This window comes from Corylus avellana, chromosome 10 (genome assembly GCF_965113065.1).
Source record: "Corylus avellana chromosome 10, dhCorAvel1.hap1.2, whole genome shotgun sequence".
NCBI lineage: Eukaryota > Viridiplantae > Streptophyta > Magnoliopsida > Fagales > Betulaceae > Corylus > Corylus avellana.
The window spans coordinates 1,072,901-1,091,251 of record NC_142499.1 but is presented as its reverse complement, the minus strand read 5'-3'; the positions used below and the strand labels follow the sequence as shown (position 1 = coordinate 1,091,251).

At 35.9% G+C, this 18,351-nt stretch overlaps 3 protein-coding genes across 4 annotated transcripts; 2 read left to right on the top strand and 1 right to left on the bottom strand.

Moving 5' to 3' along the window:
- Window positions 1-1,423: 1,423 nt before the first annotated feature.
- Window positions 1,424-8,437, bottom strand: FK (Ergosterol biosynthesis ERG4/ERG24 family). Of its 2 annotated transcripts, XM_059572175.2 has the most exons (13): window positions 8,175-8,436; window positions 7,960-8,077; window positions 7,754-7,824; window positions 7,138-7,194; window positions 6,455-6,546; window positions 5,580-5,627; window positions 5,079-5,199; window positions 4,918-4,964; window positions 3,851-3,932; window positions 3,340-3,416; window positions 3,124-3,243; window positions 1,868-1,942; window positions 1,424-1,797 (listed from the first exon to the last, which is right to left on the bottom strand). In XM_059572175.2, exons 1-13 carry the CDS (start codon window positions 8,220-8,222, stop codon window positions 1,644-1,646), a joined length of 1,110 nt encoding a protein of 369 aa, XP_059428158.2. In that variant the 5' UTR covers window positions 8,223-8,436; the 3' UTR covers window positions 1,424-1,643. The 2 variants fall into 2 exon arrangements, with proteins under 2 accessions (XP_059428158.2, XP_059428159.2); XM_059572176.2 differs by lacking the exon at window positions 7,138-7,194 and having other exon boundaries at window positions 8,175-8,437.
- A 3,344-nt stretch (window positions 8,438-11,781) lies between these two features.
- On the top strand, window positions 11,782-12,246 carry LOC148583221 (uncharacterized). The gene has a single exon (XM_088511023.1). It carries the CDS (start codon window positions 11,782-11,784, stop codon window positions 12,244-12,246), a length of 465 nt encoding a protein of 154 aa, XP_088367149.1.
- Window positions 12,247-12,724: 478 nt separating this feature from the next.
- HD2C (histone deacetylase 2C) lies at window positions 12,725-17,461 on the top strand. Its single transcript, XM_088511010.1, has 9 exons — window positions 12,725-12,822; window positions 13,869-13,939; window positions 14,041-14,270; window positions 14,504-14,544; window positions 14,621-14,772; window positions 16,504-16,578; window positions 16,662-16,752; window positions 16,963-17,071; window positions 17,146-17,461. The coding sequence occupies exons 1-9, from the start codon at window positions 12,810-12,812 to the stop codon at window positions 17,207-17,209; spliced, it is 846 nt and encodes a 281-aa protein (XP_088367136.1). The 5' UTR covers window positions 12,725-12,809; the 3' UTR covers window positions 17,210-17,461.
- Window positions 17,462-18,351: the final 890 nt, after the last annotated feature.

Below are 18,351 nucleotides of genomic sequence, written 5' to 3'. Positions count from 1 at the left end.
TCAATGGTGAGAAGGAAAAGAAAGAAAAACAATGAGAAAGAAAGAGTCTGCTGCGTGGGAGGAGGAGGAGGAAAAAAATAAAGAAAGAAAAGAAAAGAAATATGTGGTGTGGGAATTGGGAAGAGAAGGAAAATAAAGAAAAACAATGAGGAAGAAAGAAAAGAAAGAAAGAAAGAAATAAAAAAAGAAATATGTGGCTTGGGAATTGGGAAAAGAAATGGTGAGAAGGAAAAGAAAGAAAAACAGAAGAAGAAGAAAGAGTCTATAGGGACGACCATGAGAATTTGAGCCTTGTGCTCTAGTTCCCTACCAACTGAACTAGACTAGTTTTGTTACTAGCCTTCCCCCATACCGGTTCTTATCGGTTAAAACAGTTAACCGATAACAAATGATTAACCGGACCGAACCGAATCGATAAGAATTTCGGTACAAAATTTTTAACCGATAAGAATATCGGTTAAACGGTTATGGTTAATATCAGTTCAGTCGAAGCCGGTAGACAGCTGGTTAAACAGTAACGGTTAATCTGTCCACCCCTAATCAAGAGATAAAGCACAATGCAATGGGCCCTGATAGGATCTTATGGAGCCCAATCAGTTTCACTCAAATCAAGGTGATTACAAGTAGCTCTTTGGGCCAACTCTACTTGGACAAAGTCGCGTTCTCATTTTTTTGGGTCATAACAGTCATTACACATGCTAGAGAATGACGTTTTTGTCCCTAAATGTGGCAGAGTACCAAAGTATACTACTTTTTTCAGGGCAAAAACGTCATTAGAATTGTCAAGAAGAGTAATGATACGCTTTTACAATTTGCTGGCACACGTCAACATGTGATTCACCTCCAATGACACGCTAACACATACCTGTAAATAACTGTTGAAGCAACATTTTCCGTCTTAAATGATGGTTTTGGTCCCAAGGATTGCAAGAAGTTAGGCATAACAGTCATTACATATTTACATGTAGTTCAGAATGAGAAATTTACCCCCAAATGTAGACGGAAGTATGCTCATTTTTCAAGGGGCAAAAGCATCATTGCACAAAAAAGTAATGCTATATAAAACTCTAATATTTCACAAATATTTATATAAAACACTAATATTTCACAAATATTTTACTATGATGTAGCAGAGTTTAGTAAACATTGATATTTTTTTTAAGAAAGGTTGATCCAAGAACTACTGCACCCTACCAAGTCGGGGTATTTGTGAAATATTGTTGTAGTGTATATCATTTATCTGCTCATAATCTAGAATGACAGTCTTGCCCCCAAGAGATTGCAGGAAGTACTTTCAGGGCATAACAGTCATTATTCATATTGTAAAATGACGTTTTTGTCCCATACCCAATTTTGGGCCAAAACCATCCTTATGCATAGTGCAGAATGCCATTTTTGTGCCCAAAAAAATAGAGGGAAAATATACTCAATTTTTGGGGTTGGGCATAACAATCATTACATAATTGCAGAATGATGTTTCTCGCGCCCAAACGTCGACCATTAACCCAAGAAGAATTCAACCAAAGATAAGAGTACAAAAAAGAATGCCAGAGGTCTTAACTCAAGAAATAGCTCAATTACATTAGGAATTACACCTCGTGAAACAGAGATCACCAGTTTCAATCTTCGTCAAAGCCTAGTTTCTAATAGAAGTAAGGTAATATTCTCCATGGAACAAGTTTACAGTATTCTGCCCAGACTTCTTTGTATTTAAGGGCACAGCGAGCTTCATCCCTCCTTTCTCTCCAAATTAGCAGAATAAGAAGATAAATGGGGTAAAAGTATGGAATTGGGGAACTGCAAAATGAAAGAAATCTCAGAATGGAATTCTTTACTGAATAAACACCACAAAGGAATCAGGAAGTACCTTATCCCACAAGGTAAACTGAAGGATAGAGCCAGTAACAAGTCCCCAAGGTAATTACAGTGCCTTGCAACTCCCCTGTAAAAAAAATAATAATTGCAATGTTAAGGACTTTTAAGAGATGATGCATCATCGAAATGTCCATGACGCTATTTAACAAATGAAAAATGCTAGATTTACGACTCTTTTACAATTTATTGACTTATGTCATGGAGGGTGTTAAAAAAATAAAAAAAATTAGTTGTTGATGTGATTGCAATGCCGACACGTATCAGCAAGTTGTAAAAAACTTGTAGGTGTAACATTAGTCTTAAAACATTATACAATAGTGTAGTATTTGGTGTTATGTGATGCGCAGTAATTTTCTTTGTACCTCCCTCCACTCCTGTACTCTAAGGGGCGGAACAAAGGAGGACTGAGCTACAGAGATAATTCGCTACCTTCTAGCTAAAAGTGATACCACGCATAGGAGACAATGGTGATGCTACTTAACGATTCCTGAACTAGCTACAAATAGACTACAGTTTTTTACTTGATTTATGGTTATGGTTAATCAAAATAAACAAAACCCTTCACCCCATCTCCCAACCCTACTACATATCATAAACAAGGGGGAAATATTAGCTTGGAAGGTTGCAATTATTTGCTGTGAAATTGATGCACAGGTCAGGGTCGCAATCAGAAGCTATGAATCATTATATGGAGCAATAGGCACACAACATACAATCTGCAACAATCCAATAGCAGCTCAGGGTTGTAGCTGAGAAACGCTGCCTTACTGTATAGAGAAACATATCGCCTATAAAATCATCCACTTCAATATCATAATATGCATATAACAACGTTCAGTCATCAGGAGATATCCAGGCACATTCCTTCAGATGCTCCTCCTACCCAAACATTTTCGGGAACAGATGATTTCTAGTCACATTCACCTTAGGTTTTCAAAATCGGTTGACAGACTGGTTATGGATTGTGTTTATTGAGAGGTCAGTTATTACAACTTCATCATGCCGCATCTGTATCCATATTGTCCCCATTTCAAAATTCTGGTTAGACCCTTTTTTTTAGTAAGTGGTTAGACCTTATCAATCTAAAAATTACAAATGCATCAAATCATTCAAAGAACTTGTCATTTATTTTCAATAATTTTTATTTCTATTAATTGGAATGAATGATAATAAAAATGACGATGATAATCATGGTGGGAAGAAAAGTACATGATGATGACAAGAGATTTGATCAGACAGCAGTCTTACCAAAAACCGGAAGCAAGCAACTTCCCCCCAATGACCTTTGGAGGCATACCCCATATGAGCGCCTTGGGATTCTTTTTGAATATGTGTTTTTGCTTGTTAGCTCCTCTAAATACCAGATACCTGCACGATTATAAGGAGTGCAATTTTAGTAATTGTTCTTTAAAAAAATCAGGTTATAGTTCCCCAAGCCTCTAGCATAGATCAAAAGGAAGTTACCCCATCAAAAAAACAAAGCAATTGGCTATTACAGCAGCAGTCGTAAGCTCTGCCTTGTTACTCAAAAGCCACCAACCCTATAACAAAAGCAAAGATGGTTGGTACATACAAACTAGTAGTATTTAAATGATCTTCGTGATTACAGGTGCATCTAATGAAAATGTGAATGTGGGCAAACGTTGTTGTGTGCTTAAAACTTGAATAGAAATAAAAAAAAAGTTGGGAAAAGTTAACATATTCTCCTCAAATTACCACCTCAAACTGTGAATGGATGCTGGACCACTTATTGCTAGACAAATCATGCTTACAAGAGTTGTGATAAAAAAATGGAAATAAACCATTCTCATGCAGAATTTGGACCAAGTCTGTCTAATACTTGGTAGTTTTAACAATGGTCAGTCATGAGTTCAAAAGCAATCACTGGTTTAACCAAATGTAGCAAATGTCTGTGTATATATAAACACAACAAAAATCTTCCATATTAACTTAGCTTCAGTTCATGTTCACATGCCTGAATGCTAAAAGTGAAAGGAATCCACACTAGATCTCCAAAGACCAACATGAAGCCCAACCTTTCAGCAATTATGTCCCATCTATAAAAGACAATCACATGTGCAAAGGTTAAATATGTTAAGTAAATGATATATGAATACCAAATTAATATTTTTAAAATAATTCATTAAAAATACGACGGAAATGCAGGCAGATAACTGAATAATATCATTGAGAATAGAAATATTAGGTTTTAATAGAAATAAAAGAATAACGAAGGTGCATGAGAAAAAATGACAACCAATATCTTGTCAGAGATAATAAAAGCATGGAGAAGTTAACTATAGGGGTAAATATAGCCAGACCATGAAAATTCCATATCCTGATAAAATCTCAAATGAACCACAAAGGACGCATACAAGGTGGGCTGAAGTAAGCATTTATAGGTTCAATCTTGGCTTTAGACATTATGTTTGCACTCGAATTAGGTAATTTTCAAAGGTAAATCCTAGGTGGTTTAACTTATGAACAAAACATCAAATAGATTTTTCTGGACATGCCAGCAAGAGGAATGGAAGCACCCATACAAGGAGGCACTATAATAGGTTAGGGTATGATCACCACTGCAGTGTATGGGAACTTTTCCCACCTGAAGACCTCCCATTACCTCCTCATATTGGCACCATATTCAACTCATGCACATTTATTGACAAATTTTCAGCAGCTAAAAGTTAACCACTTGGAAAACTCTTAGTTATAATCTACATTGAGTTATCGAGAGGATCTGGTCCAGCAGATATTCTAGATCTCCCCATCACTACAACTAGGGTTTCGCCTTAATGATAATGTTATGTTATCTGCGAGAACAACAAGAGCATTTGGAACCACGGTCAAGGATGGCAATTCCTACTTTTGATTTATGATCAGATTTATTTGGGGCATATTACTGTCAGAAAAGGACGAGCAATTGAAGACAAATTATGCTGAACAGGAGATACTTCTAGATAAATATAAGGCCAAAATTTGACACAGGAGAAAACTACATTGTGGAATGAACTTGCTGCAGAGACATGGTACTAAACTTACGTGGAGGTCATGTATTCCTCATAAACAAAGTAGTCTAGGATATATAACTGCAACAAAGATGTAAACAGAATATTCAGCAATTACATATAATGTCCAAATAAAAGGAACTGAAAAAAATATTAACAAAGTATAACATAGCAGTGATAGCATCACAAGATTACCACACAGAAAAGCTGGTACAGGATCATCGATCGGCTCACAGTGGCATCTTGAATGCTTCTTGCTAGAACTGATAGGTTGATAAGTAGCCAGCCCATCATTCCAGCTCTGACAAAGAAAAATCTACAGGAGAATTCAACATGTTAAAAGAAATATGTAGACTATAACAATGCCAGATTATATTACTTCATCAAATCAATCAGTAACCTAAAATGTTAGGTTGACAAGCAATGATAATGCCAAATAAATTAAGTCATCCTACTCATGATGTTGACAAGGAGATTAAATTGAAATATTATCATGAACTGATCAGGAATTATGAAGTGACATGCTTGCAAGAAAAGAGAAGAGGCCCAATCCTTGAGTGCGCAGGAAAGACAGAGAACCATTGTATGTGGAGAATAGAAGTCACAACAAAAGTGAAAGTCGTAGGTATAAACTAAGATTCTTATTCACAAACATAGAAGAATATGTCCAGAAAAAATGAGAACCGGATCACATACTTGAGGTCGATGCCCAAAAACTGGGGATTCAGCTGAATTCCAAACCACCTATTAAATGACATAAAGGATAGCACTGTCAAGATAATTGCTCAAAATGTGTTCTCCAAGGGATGAAGCAAACAACCTTGAGAGTTGACCAATTGTCATTAAAGAACAACAGAAATATATAACCAAGTGTAAAGTTCTCAATCACTGATTTGGTTTTTGGGGGGTCATGTGTCTCAATCGTTGGGGGGGGGGGGGGGGGTATGTTGCAATTAAAACAAAACTCAATGGGCAGTTCCTCATCAAGCAATACCAAAGGGTTAGAACCGAGCCACTCGTGTTTTCATTATTTAAATATCTAAAAAATATACAAAATAACTAGTCTATGGAAAAATGGTAAACTGGCATTACCCATTGATCTCACACGTGTGGTATTTAACTTTCTCTCTTTTTTTGGGGTTAAGTAATTTAACTTTTAGTTGCTATTGCAAAAAAGGGACTCAACAGTTCTGAATTGGATCAAAGCCTTTCAGGAGGAGCATTATTCTGCATGGGCTGAAACGACCAGGTAGTCATTTTGATTGAATAACCATGTAGAGGATACTATAGCTTGGGATTAGGATAAGAGTGTGGGTTTTGTAGGTTTAGCACGCCTCCATGAAAATTAATACATTCAATTTTTAGTAACATATGGTCTTTGTTAACAGGGGAAAATGTACATACATTCTTTGATTGCAGGTAAGAGAAAGCTAAAATGATGGGCAGGAAATTTTTCATGTACATTAGTAGCCCAGATTCTATTTCCTACATAAGTAGAACTCGAGCCTATTTTAATATTCCACCTAAAATGGATATAATTTGGCACACGATAGAAGTGGTTGCACAAGTACCAGTCCTGTATTAGATTCCCTGTGAAATGAGGTTTCAGGGAAGAACCCTGATTGCTTGACTTGCAGCCAGCAGCATAGAGTACCAAGGTCACCTAACATTGAAAATATAAGAAAGGTTAGCAAATACATGAACTGATCAGAAAGAAAGAAAAATGTAGCTTATAGCCAAATAGTAAACTTGTATGAACTACAGCTGGCAGTCAGAAACTAGTCTTGAAAGGACATCACATATAAATAGGACTATGAAACATTCATCAGTTTAGAAACAAAATATGCAGCAAAATCCTGAATGCTGAAACATGAAGCAAGATTATCTACCATTCTTTTGCACTATATAGCTTCAAGTGCCAAAGGGATTTCCCGCATTCGAATAATTTGGTATCAAATCTGTCTTTGGGGTTAATAGTGTGTGTTGTTGTAATGGTCCCATATATCTAAAGATCTTCCACAAGAGACGAACCAACATAGTCAAAGATTTAAGAAGTAAAGTTCAACAACTTTAGAAAAGCTTATCAGATGGAGTCTCTGAGCTTCAATGAGGCAAGTTTCATTTTGGAGAATAATGTTAAGACATAAGAGTTGGCATGCACTTCAATTTAGATGCATGGTTTTGTGATAAGTTGAAAATGACAAAGTTATATCTCAATAACCACTGAGTAGAAAAAATCTCAATTGTAGCTTACAAGAAAACTGAACACAAAAGTTGCTGATAGCAGCTCAAGTCCTCTGTCTGATATTGCCTGCAAACATTATTAGAATGTTAACATCCACATTTGCAACATGTCGAAACTTCCATTACTTTAATCTCCATATTTGTATAACTGGCATCAGGGAAGATGAAAAAACAAAACAAAACCCTGCGAAAGCATTCAAAACTACACACTACAACGTATCAATAGTGGTTTCCTCACATCGAATTTATCTGAGTACATCCAGGCAACCAGCGTATCACTAGAAGATTATGGTGGGGGTTGGGGGGGAGAAGACTGCTTGACAACCTCATTGTTATTTGGAAGTAGGATGCGCCCAGGATACATTTCATTTTCCAGCATGGATTTTGGGCGTTTCTTCTTTCTTTTTTCCCCGCAATATTTTAATTTGATATAGAGTTCAGCAAAAGTTTCTCATATGACACTACATATTCAGAATTTCTGCCCATTCTGGGAAGCTAGGTAATTCAAATGCATGTTCCAGAGCCTATTCAAATACATACAGTCCTAAAAGAGATGTGAACAAATCGGAAGCTAGCCTTAAATGAAAAAGAAAATGGAAAACTGTTGACATAAAGTGAACACATACAGTGGGTGATATGTAATCCATCTTTGCACCAATCCCAAGAAGCCCAACCAGCACAAGAAGTGACAGCAAACCTTCATTAGGGAAAGAAAGCAAAAAAAAAAAAAAAAAAACATAAAGAACCATGTTGAGCCTCAAATTCTCAGACCTACAAAAAAGAAAAGAAAAGTGATACACTGAACTAAAGGCATATAAATATAAGCACAGACCGTTGCAGCGATAGTGAAGACGGCTACCGTCTTGTAAGATCACACCGGGAACAACTTTCCCAGGTAGTATAGATCCGACAATGGCCAAGTACGCGAAGAATGTGGCTAGGATAGCAACCTGATTGCCCAAATTATGAGAAAATCATTAGATAACTAATGGGTCGATTGGGGATTTTAGGAACTTGTGGTGATTGATACGAAGTAAAGGTACTCACCGAGTTCCATGACGGAATGAGGGCGTGGAGAAGAAAACCCAGATCCATGTTTCCTGTGTTTGATGAATTTCCTCTGAGGGAATAGCAGTGCTACACACTACTGGGTCTACTCACTGCTGTGTGCTATATGGGGCTGACTTTGAGCTGCTGCATATGACTCCGAACGGTACCCCTCGGGCGTTTCTAAACTTCAAATGGCTGTTGCGTTTGATAAGAACCGCTATGATCTGATGCGTAGTCACTAGTCATCCTTTTTTGGCACCTCGTCATTGGGTTGTTCATAAAACTTTCCTACACGTCCGGTGTAGATTTGACGACACATTTTATAATGGGATTATATTAAAAGACAAATGGCTATGTTTGCCATTGGATTTAAAAAAGAAAGAAAGAAAGTATATTTGTGAGAAAATAATAATAATAATGTTTTATATGAAAAAAAAAAAAAAAAAATTAAAAAAAAGGTTGTTGTGATTTTTTTATTTAAATAGCAATAAAAAATGATTGATGTGATGTAAAAAATAAGAATGTTAAGAGTTAATTTTGAGATAAATAATATAACTAGATAAAAATTGTTTTTGGGCCGTTGGCAAACAAGCCCAATATTTCTAATAAAACTTGCCTTTGTGGAAAATATAAGTGATTTTGAATCTCGCATATATAACTCATATCAGTTTAATATATTAAGTTAAAAAAAAAAAAAAAAACCTCTGAATTTAAAGGATATTTGTTCTTATGTAACCTGAAGATGCAGAGATAATATAACATACAAGATTTCTAAATCATAACAGGAAAAAGAGGGAAATGAATATTCAATTTAAAGTAATTAAATGAAATTTGTCAATCTGAATATTTTATCATAAATTATATAAACAAAATTCGTGTATGTAAAGACTTTTAACTTTCAAAATCTATCATATATCACAACCTCAAGAGTCAAAAGAGCAAAGTAAATTATACTAACCATCGACTCTTAGTAGCTGAGAGGATGCAGGTGGAGTACTGAATATGATGCAACGTTGGTAGATTGGCCACACTAGACAAGAAGCAAATTATGCTGCACATATAATTTAACTAAATAAGCAATAGCCAATTAGACAAAGTCATAGATGTAGTTTGAATTTAAGAGATTTCTAATTGTATTCTTGACATTGTATTGTTACAATAACAAGCATGATTATGAATGAAGTTTAAAATTTCTCTAAACAAAAATTATATTATTTTATTTTTTTTATTTTTTAAAAAAATTACTCATTTACACTCACATTCAGAGGTATATATAGCACACGACTCACCGGTGTATATGCCTAATTCTACAATGCCGGACAAGTAGCCTTAGATAAAAGTTTAAAGAGACAAGGATGACAAAAGCTGCCACCCTCACTACCTCATTTACTCATTTAGGGGAGTGTTAGGAAGCCAAATAAATGAAGTCAATTTTTTTTTAAAATTGACGTGGCAAACCGTGAATGGCAGATAAGAAAGAGAGAATTGCATTTTTTTAATTTAAAAACCTTTGCGACGTTAGTTTAAAATTTTTTCTAAGTTCATTTGTTTAGCCCCATAACATTTTCCTTTCCCTTTGTTTCTGTGCATTTGTCAAAACAAAGCAAATGAAATTATGAAAAAAGCTTCCTCAACTATCAAGCAAACCGTAAAGGGTGGTGGTTCAATGACCTAAGAAAATTTTCAAAATGGTTAGGCATATATTAAGGTGTAGGTTCGAATCTCCGCAATTAAGAATCTCCACACATACCTGATTAGTATTAGTTATTTTGGTTTCCATTGATGCCTTGGTGGGGTCAGGCTATGTATCAGGCTATGACTCAGTCGAACTTAAGGAAGCGCATGCGGTTCTCACTGTCTATGCCCTCCTGTGCGGCTCCCAGCGAATAAGTGCTACTATAGTTACGCTTAAATAAAATAACTACAATTAATCTCTCCGGCATACTTTTTTTTTAATTAAAAAAAAATAATAATAATAATACAAGTGCGGTCAAGCCGGTCATGAAGGAACGAAGGACGATGTATTGAATGGGTAGTCAATCACTGACTCCTTTGCCGTCAATCAGTCATCAAGAGATAAAGCACAATGCAATGGGCCATGATAGGATCCTATGGAGCCCAATCAGTTTCGCTGCAAATCGGGGTGATTGCTAGTAGCTCTTTGGGCCAACTCTACCTATACAAAGTCGCGTTCTCAAAAGAGCAAAGTAAATTATATTATAAATTATATTAACCATTTACTATATATATATATATATATTTTGAAGTAACCATTTACTCTTATCAATTGTGGAGACTGGAGAGGATACGCTTGGGGAATTGAATATGATGCAACGTTGGCAGATAAGCCACATTAGACGAGAAGTAAGTTATGTTGCACATAGTTTAATCAAACAAGTCATAGATATATTTTAGATTGAAGAGATTTTTAATTGTATTCTTGACATTGTGCAGTTAGAGTAACAAGCTATAGTTTTCATGACTATGAATGAAGTTTAAAATTTATCTAAAAAAATAATATATATTATATTATATACATTAATACATAAAATTTTTTACTCATTTACACTCACATTCGAAGATATATGATGTATAGCACACGACTCACGAGTCTATACGCCTAATTCTAGAAGGATGAAAATGTTTGTAATTAATAAATTTTACTATTTTAGAGCTAATTTGAAGGGAGATTTTTTTTTTAATCAAATCATCTCTTATTTCATTCAAACGAAATTCTAGAGCATAAAACTATAAACAAAAATAGCAAATTGTTCTAGGGGTAAATGTCAAAAACACTACTAGGGATTTCTTCCATCCATATTTGATCCGTGGGCTCCTTAGTAGCAACCTTTGCCGGTCCATGTGCTGCTGAGTTGGCCCTCCTAGCCTTTTGATGTGCCCAATCTCCCATCTCGGAAAACCATGTAATACCCCTTTGATATCATCCACAATTTGCCTGTAACGGCTCCATTGTGCCTTTAACCCATTAATGGTCTATACTACTATTTTGGAATCCTCCTTCGAAAATTGTATCTTGCACACCCAGGTCACGACAAAATTTCACTGCCCTTAAGGCCACCATTGCCTCTGCTATCATTGGTTTCGGACAAGCCTCAACTGTTTGACTAAGAGCAACATTGATCACCCCCAAGTGATCTCTAACTATCACTTCAACCCCATGCGTTTGTTCTTTAGATTGAGGGCCACATCCCAGTTAGATTTAAAACAACCATGTGGGGGGTTGATCCATTTGATCACAATCTTAGCAACGCCATTGTGTTCGCAATCCCCTTGCTTGTACCTGTGCTTGTTTAAATTGCAACAATACCCTCTCAGCATCACGCACAACTTGATCAGGGTGAGTGAATACACCCCCATGGAAGACTGAGTTTCAACGTGTCCATATACCCCAAGCATAGTCTCCAATCCATGAGTACCTCACATAGAATACGTAAAGAGTTTAAAATCTAATGTACGAAATAATTGTTGTGATATAACTATACTTTATTAAAATGATTACATTTATTATTTTTCTATCGATTTTAAGTGTTTAGAATAATAGTTGATTTAGCCTTGTATGATTTCTTGAATTCTGTTGGTGAAGATGAACTGGGATGCGGCGGTGAATGTGAAGGAAAAGAGAGTTGGGCTGGGTCTCATTGCAAGGGACTCGACGGGAAAATTTTTGGCTGCACGCAGTATAACCCATGAAGCTATAACAGATCCCATTACAGCAGAATCCATGGCTGCTTTGCATGCCGTCCTCTTTAGTAAAGAAATGAGTTTTGGTAACGTTCTCTTCGAAGGTGATGCCATGCAAGTTATCAAGACGATTGACTCAAAAGGGCCGTGTTTTAGTAGCTATGGACAGTTCATAGAAGGTATAAAATTAGAGCTACGTGGTGTAGAGAATGCTAGATTTTTACATGTTTTGAGGGACGCCAATAATGCTGCGCATGTGCTTGCAAAATTGGCTACCACCCATGTCATTTTCTCTACTTGGTTGGGGAATACCCCATCAAGTATTGGTGACATTGTAAGAAGGGAACAATCTCTTCTTCATGTGTGATCTTCTTTGGATCTTTTTGAATCAATGAATATCTATATATTCCTTCAAAAAAAAAAAAAAAGCCAACCAAGAAGGACCTTCACCAACGAAACAAACTATCAAAGATAGTTCATAGTTGCCTGGCGTAAGTAAGCGGCTGAGTGAGCTGGCCATAAGAAAATCGATTGTAGGGGGTCGTATTTGAGTGAGAACGTATTCGGATCAGAGACCGTTGGGTCATTGGGTCATTTGGGCCCTGGCTGTCTGAGACTCGTGAGCATTTGGCTGGACTTTTTCCGAAGGACTGGCCATTTTTGATCCAATGATATCCGGGCCGTCCGGATTGAAAAATGATTTTACAATTTATTTACGTGGCGGTCTCCAAGCCTGCTCGTCATACCGTAGTGCGCGTAACACAAAATCAGCGCTCTTGGCCACGCGTCCTCCTCATATATAAGCACCCTGCGCCAACATGGAAGCCCAAAACAATTCCATTGGCTTTCTCTACAGCGGCACAGCCTATTGGAAAACCACCATTCCTCTCTGCACTGCAGACTCTCGCTTTCAAGATTCAACTGTCGCAAATGGAGTTTTGGGGTACTCTCTCTCTCTCTCTCTTTTTCCGTCCGTTCATATCGCCTTGTTGTTAGGATTTTGTAATCTCATACGTCGGAATTTCCATCTTGTTTCATGTAATGCAATGTTGTGCCTTCTGATTTTCGGGACTTCTTTGGCCGTTTGATTTCCGAGAAACTACGGGAAAATGGTGCGGAAACACACGGTTTTGGTGCTAATGAGTTTATCACTAGTTTGATGCTTGAGAAAGAAAATCCGTTTACTGGACCGATCCATAGCCTGTTGCTAGCGTTTGGCTCGGACGATTTTTGTTTTTCTTTCGTTTTACTGGACTTCTCGGAAACCATACAGACAGTTAGGGTTTATATGGTCTGATTTTCCGTTTGTTTATGGCTTTGATTTCTTAGAAACTGTAGGTTCTGTATGTCCCTTGTTGACTATTTTGGTCCTGTAAAGTTAGTTTCCCTTGTTTGCTTGGCTAGAAAGTAAGTGAAAAATAAACTCTGAATGTGTATATGTAGAGTTTTGTTTCGTTTGGTTGTGTTAGATATTTGCGATAGGTGAGATAATAGTATCCTATACATGAATTATAGTGTTTTATACTCGTAGAGGAAAATGTGCTGTGGTTTATGATCTGCTTTTAATTTTATTAAACTCTGCGTAAAAGCAGGGTTTTTTTTTTTTTTTTTTTTTTTTTTTTTTTTTAAATTTTAAATAAACTTGTTTTCTGCATTTCAATTGCCTTTACATCTACTGCGTAGGCTTTGCGTTAGCGTTTATATTACTTTGATTGATTTTTTAATCTTTTCTTTGTAGTAGCTAATTATTTTCAAATAGATTAGGAATAGAATGATCGAAAGCAGTCCTTTATTTTTGTTTAATGTATACTTGGGAATTGTAATTTAAAGGTTTTGTGTTTGTTTGTCTATTGTGCTCTGGCGTGGATGATGTGTACATGCACCATACTGTTCTGATTTCATCCTACAAATTGATACAAGTGTGGCTTTGGCATTCTTTGTTCTGCATAAGCCATTATTTATAATTTTGCTATGTTATCCAATGTCCAGGTGTTGAGGTCAAAAGTGGAGAGCCCCTTGAGGTGGATCCTGGTGATGGTTCGGTATTGCGTCTTACACAGGTTACAATCGATAATCTTTAATATTTGATTGTTCAATTAAATTTTTGTGTGTATTAGCAGGTTTGTGATATAAGCATTTAAAGTATATCATTACACTGCAGGCCTGTCTTGGAGAGGTTAAGGACAAAGGAAATGAAAGCATCTGCCTGTTTGTAAAAGTTGATGAGCAGAAGCTTGTTCTTGGAACACTTTCTTATGAGAAATTCCCCCAGATATCTTTTGATCTGATGTTTGAAAAGAAATTTGAGTTATCCCATAACTGGAAAAGTGGAAGTGTCTACTGCGCTGGATTTAGAGCTTATTATGCACCTAAAGAATATCCTGTTACGTCCTCTTCTCTTTGAATGTTTCCTTCAATCTATTTATTCCCAAAATATCTAGCTGCTTTAATCACTTTGTTATCTTGTAATTATATGCATCTCCTTGACTGCTGTTGGTATTATCATCACAGATGAATCTTCTGGTGAGTCACTGCTCTAGTATTTCACTGTTATTTCATTTCATTCTCTATGCTTACACATGTTTGTTACTTTCAAAATCTGATGGTTACTTTGATACAGACTTTGATTCAGAGGAGGATTTGCCTGTCATCCCCCATCATAGTGGTAGGCAACACCCACTTCATTTTTCAAATTTTTAAGAGTCTTGTGCATCTGATTTGTTTTGTTCCTTCTGATGTAGAAAAATCTGAGTTACAAGCTGTACAAGCTTCAAAGCCTGGTGGTACTTCAGCTAAACAGGTGAAGATTGTGGAACCAAATAAAGCTGAAGATGCGGATGAAGATGTGGATAAGGATACAACTTCGGATGAGGATTCATCTAATGAAGATGATGTAAGTGAAGCTTAGGTATTCTGATCTATTTGATAGGAATATGTATTCCTCCTTGTTAAATCTCCTATCCCTTGCGTGTTGGCAACTGATGCAAATTAATAAACTTACTTTCTGGTAACTTTATTTGGTATCGTTGAAAGTAGTTCTGGGGTTATCAGCTGAAGATTGTTATGCTGCATTGACTTGGTAGACGTAGCATACTTACAACTTGACATATACATGAAATTTTCTTTATGGATAGTTCAGTCCTTTCTAAGTTTCTATAACTGTTAAAAAGTGGAGATCTTTTGGCTTGTATAATGGCATAGGTATTGCCACTACAATTTCGTGATAATTATTTTTTCCATTGTTGAGAAGAACTTACGGGAATCTCCTTTGGGAAGTAACCAGGATTTATATGGTATCAACGATTGATTTTTACTATTTTAACTATGTATTGGAGTAATGCTAAAAACCACATTTTTATCTGACAATTATCTAACAAAGATAACGTGGTAGTCCAGACTAACTTTTAGATCAGTCATTATTAAAACAATAAAAATAGTCCCAAGGTTGCTTGTGATTGCCACGTCGGTTTTGTGGGATAAAAATTTGGTATTTAACATTACTTTTAGGTAATATCGTCTAGATTCAACTCTACCAATCAATAGTTTTATTTAAGCACGGGTTAATATCGATTAGTTAGACATGATTTATTTCTTTTGAAACTCATTATTATTAAGTGTTTCTTCTTCTTCTTCTTCTTCTTCTTTTTTTTTTTTTTCCTTCTTCTAATGAAAATTTGTTGTTCCCCTGGTCAGTGTTGAATATGTTTTCATCTATGTAATCTCTTGATATACCTGGAAATTTTTGGGGTTAAATTATTTGTATTTTGCATGAAGTCCATGATCTGCAGAACAACAGAACAGACCACAAAACTATTAAATGTGTATGAAAGTTAACGAACTTCTGGTTGTACGTTCACTTAGCATCTGTTGTGCTTTATTACATGTCTGACCTTGCACACAAGTAATGTCTTTCTTCTTGATATCTGAAACTGTGTTGCTCATCTATTCTGTTCATTGACGGGAAAGTGATAAATGATATATTCATACTACATTGATGTTTCTTTCTTATACATATTTTTGCATGTAGTCATGAGTTTTCTTTTGGCATGTGCAAGATTATGCATGACGTTTCCCAAACATAACTAGTGATATAGGCTTAGGCTTCGTTTGTTTCGACGGAAAATATTTTCTATTTTCAACAAAATTGATTTCCTAAATTTTTTTTTTCTGTGTTTGGCTCGTACGGAAAATGAGTGATGGCAGAAAACGGTCAGCGTCTTATGGCAACTTCTGGCGTTGGTTCTAGCAAATTGAGAAGGAAAAACTCAAACTTGAAAAATGGTTTATGAAATTTAAAAATGAAAATCATTTTCTGAAACTAAAGCTTTTATAGTCAAACCAAAAACATTTTCAGTTTGACTATTATTTTTGGTCGCACCAAAAACTAGAAAATATGGACGCCGTAACAAACGGATCCTTAATTGTATATGCAGTTTATCTTTTACAACTTGTAGATCTCAATCGCATCAAAGTCATGATTAGTGAAGATTCCATGCCAGCTAAATGGTGTTACTAAATTTACTTGTTTAAATATTATATTACAAACTTTTCCTGGTGGTTGTTGAAAGTTATGGGAATACTGGTTGGTGGTTTTGTTGCTCAGCCTATGGTGAATGGTGTGCAGGAAACTGGTGAAAGTGATGACAGTAGTGAAGATGAGGGCAGCAGCGAAGACGAGGATGAAGAGATCCCATCAAAGGTAAAAACACGCCATTGAACTTTTCATTTTCTCTTGGTTCATTGTCACTGCTAAATATGTACATATGTTTTGTTAAATTGAAGGCTGAAGCAAGCAAGAAGAGACCTGTTGAAGCTCCCAAAAAAACACCTGTTCCCGATAAGAAAGCAAAATTTATTACTCCTGAGAAGACTGGTGAGTTTCTTTTTTTCATGAGCAATTAGTAATGAAGCAGCACATAGGATCTGTTTGTAGGTTCAATGGTTTTAATGAAAGTGTATTATTTATCATAATTTAGGTAAGATTCTAGATGTATATAATTTTCATATCTGCACAAGATTTAGTCTGGAATTATTGTCTGATGTTGCCGATGGTTGTGGTATATATTCTGCTTCATTGCTGCAGATGGCAACAAAGCTGTTGGCCATGTGGCAACTCCTCACCCTTCAAAGCAGGCTGGGACAAAACAGACTCCAAAACCAGGTGGAGCATTCCCTTGTAAATCATGTAACAGGTAATTTTCTGTCTTCTGACTTTTGACATTGCTCTTACTTGATAGGATAGCACCCATATAAATTGCTCTAGCAGGTCATTCAGCTCGGAAACCGGCTTGCAGTCGCATACAAAGGCAAAACACGGTGCTGGGAAATGAATGGCACCATAGTACTATTTGGTGAGCATGTTCCTTTTGGGATGAATTAGAAAGACCAAGTTAGGTTTAGTAAAATGTGAGTGGAAGGAGTAGTTTAGTATGTTGTTTTAATACTTTGGCCAACTTTGTTGGAGTTCATTGATAGTAACTTTGACCGTGTTCTGTTGCAATCTCATTCAGGATTGAGTGTCATAATTGTCTCAGTTTCTTGATGAATGGTTGTTCAACCCATTAGTTGTGCAGTAATCTTTTTGTATGTTAGTTTAATGAGAAATGTTATACAGCACACTACTATCCCACCTTGTTGATGTGGCACTGGTAAACTTGAATCAATCTTTGTTTGAAAAAAAATAATAATAATAATTCGAGAATGGTTGATTAGCAATGCCACATCAGCAATGTCAGATAAAAGTAGGACAAAAGTATGATGAATAACATTATCTAGTTTTATATACTGTCCAAAAGATGCTCTTCAGGTTTACGATCATGATTCCATGGTTGTTGAGTGTCAGGTTCCGGCTTTAGACACATGGGGCATCAACCATTGTCGGATGTTAATACTAGCAATGTTTGCTTCATGCTTGATAAGAACATAGACAGAAATGCTCTTTATATGTAGTACTTAGATTTTACAGTTCTCAGTTGATGGTTCTCCAATTAAAGTAGTCTCGCAGTATAGGATGTCTGATTGCTAGCTTTGAAGCTTATGAGATGAAATACTACTTATATATTGTATGTGTTAATAGCTTGATCGCGAGAACGAGCTCGGAATCCACTTACTAAGCCAACTAGCCAAGCTCATTAGACTGACTTCGGCGTGGGTTTCTTCAGCCATCCTTGATGAGGACGGCTGTGTCTGTGTCTTGTACAAGTTCCCCCCGAAGGTTGATTTTTCAAAGAGGAATGATAGGGACCCAACTTTTTTGCCCAACAAAAGTCCAATTTTTGTCTTATTTATTTTTAAAAAATAAAATAAAATAAAAAATGAAAAAAATGTTTAAAGCAACCCTATCTATTTTTTGTCTTTCTTTTATTTGGTATTTTTTAAAAAATGAAAAATGGTATTTTTTTCATAATAATGTCATTTTTTTAAAGAAAATGTCATTATTATGAAGAAAAATACTATTTTTCATTTTTAAAAA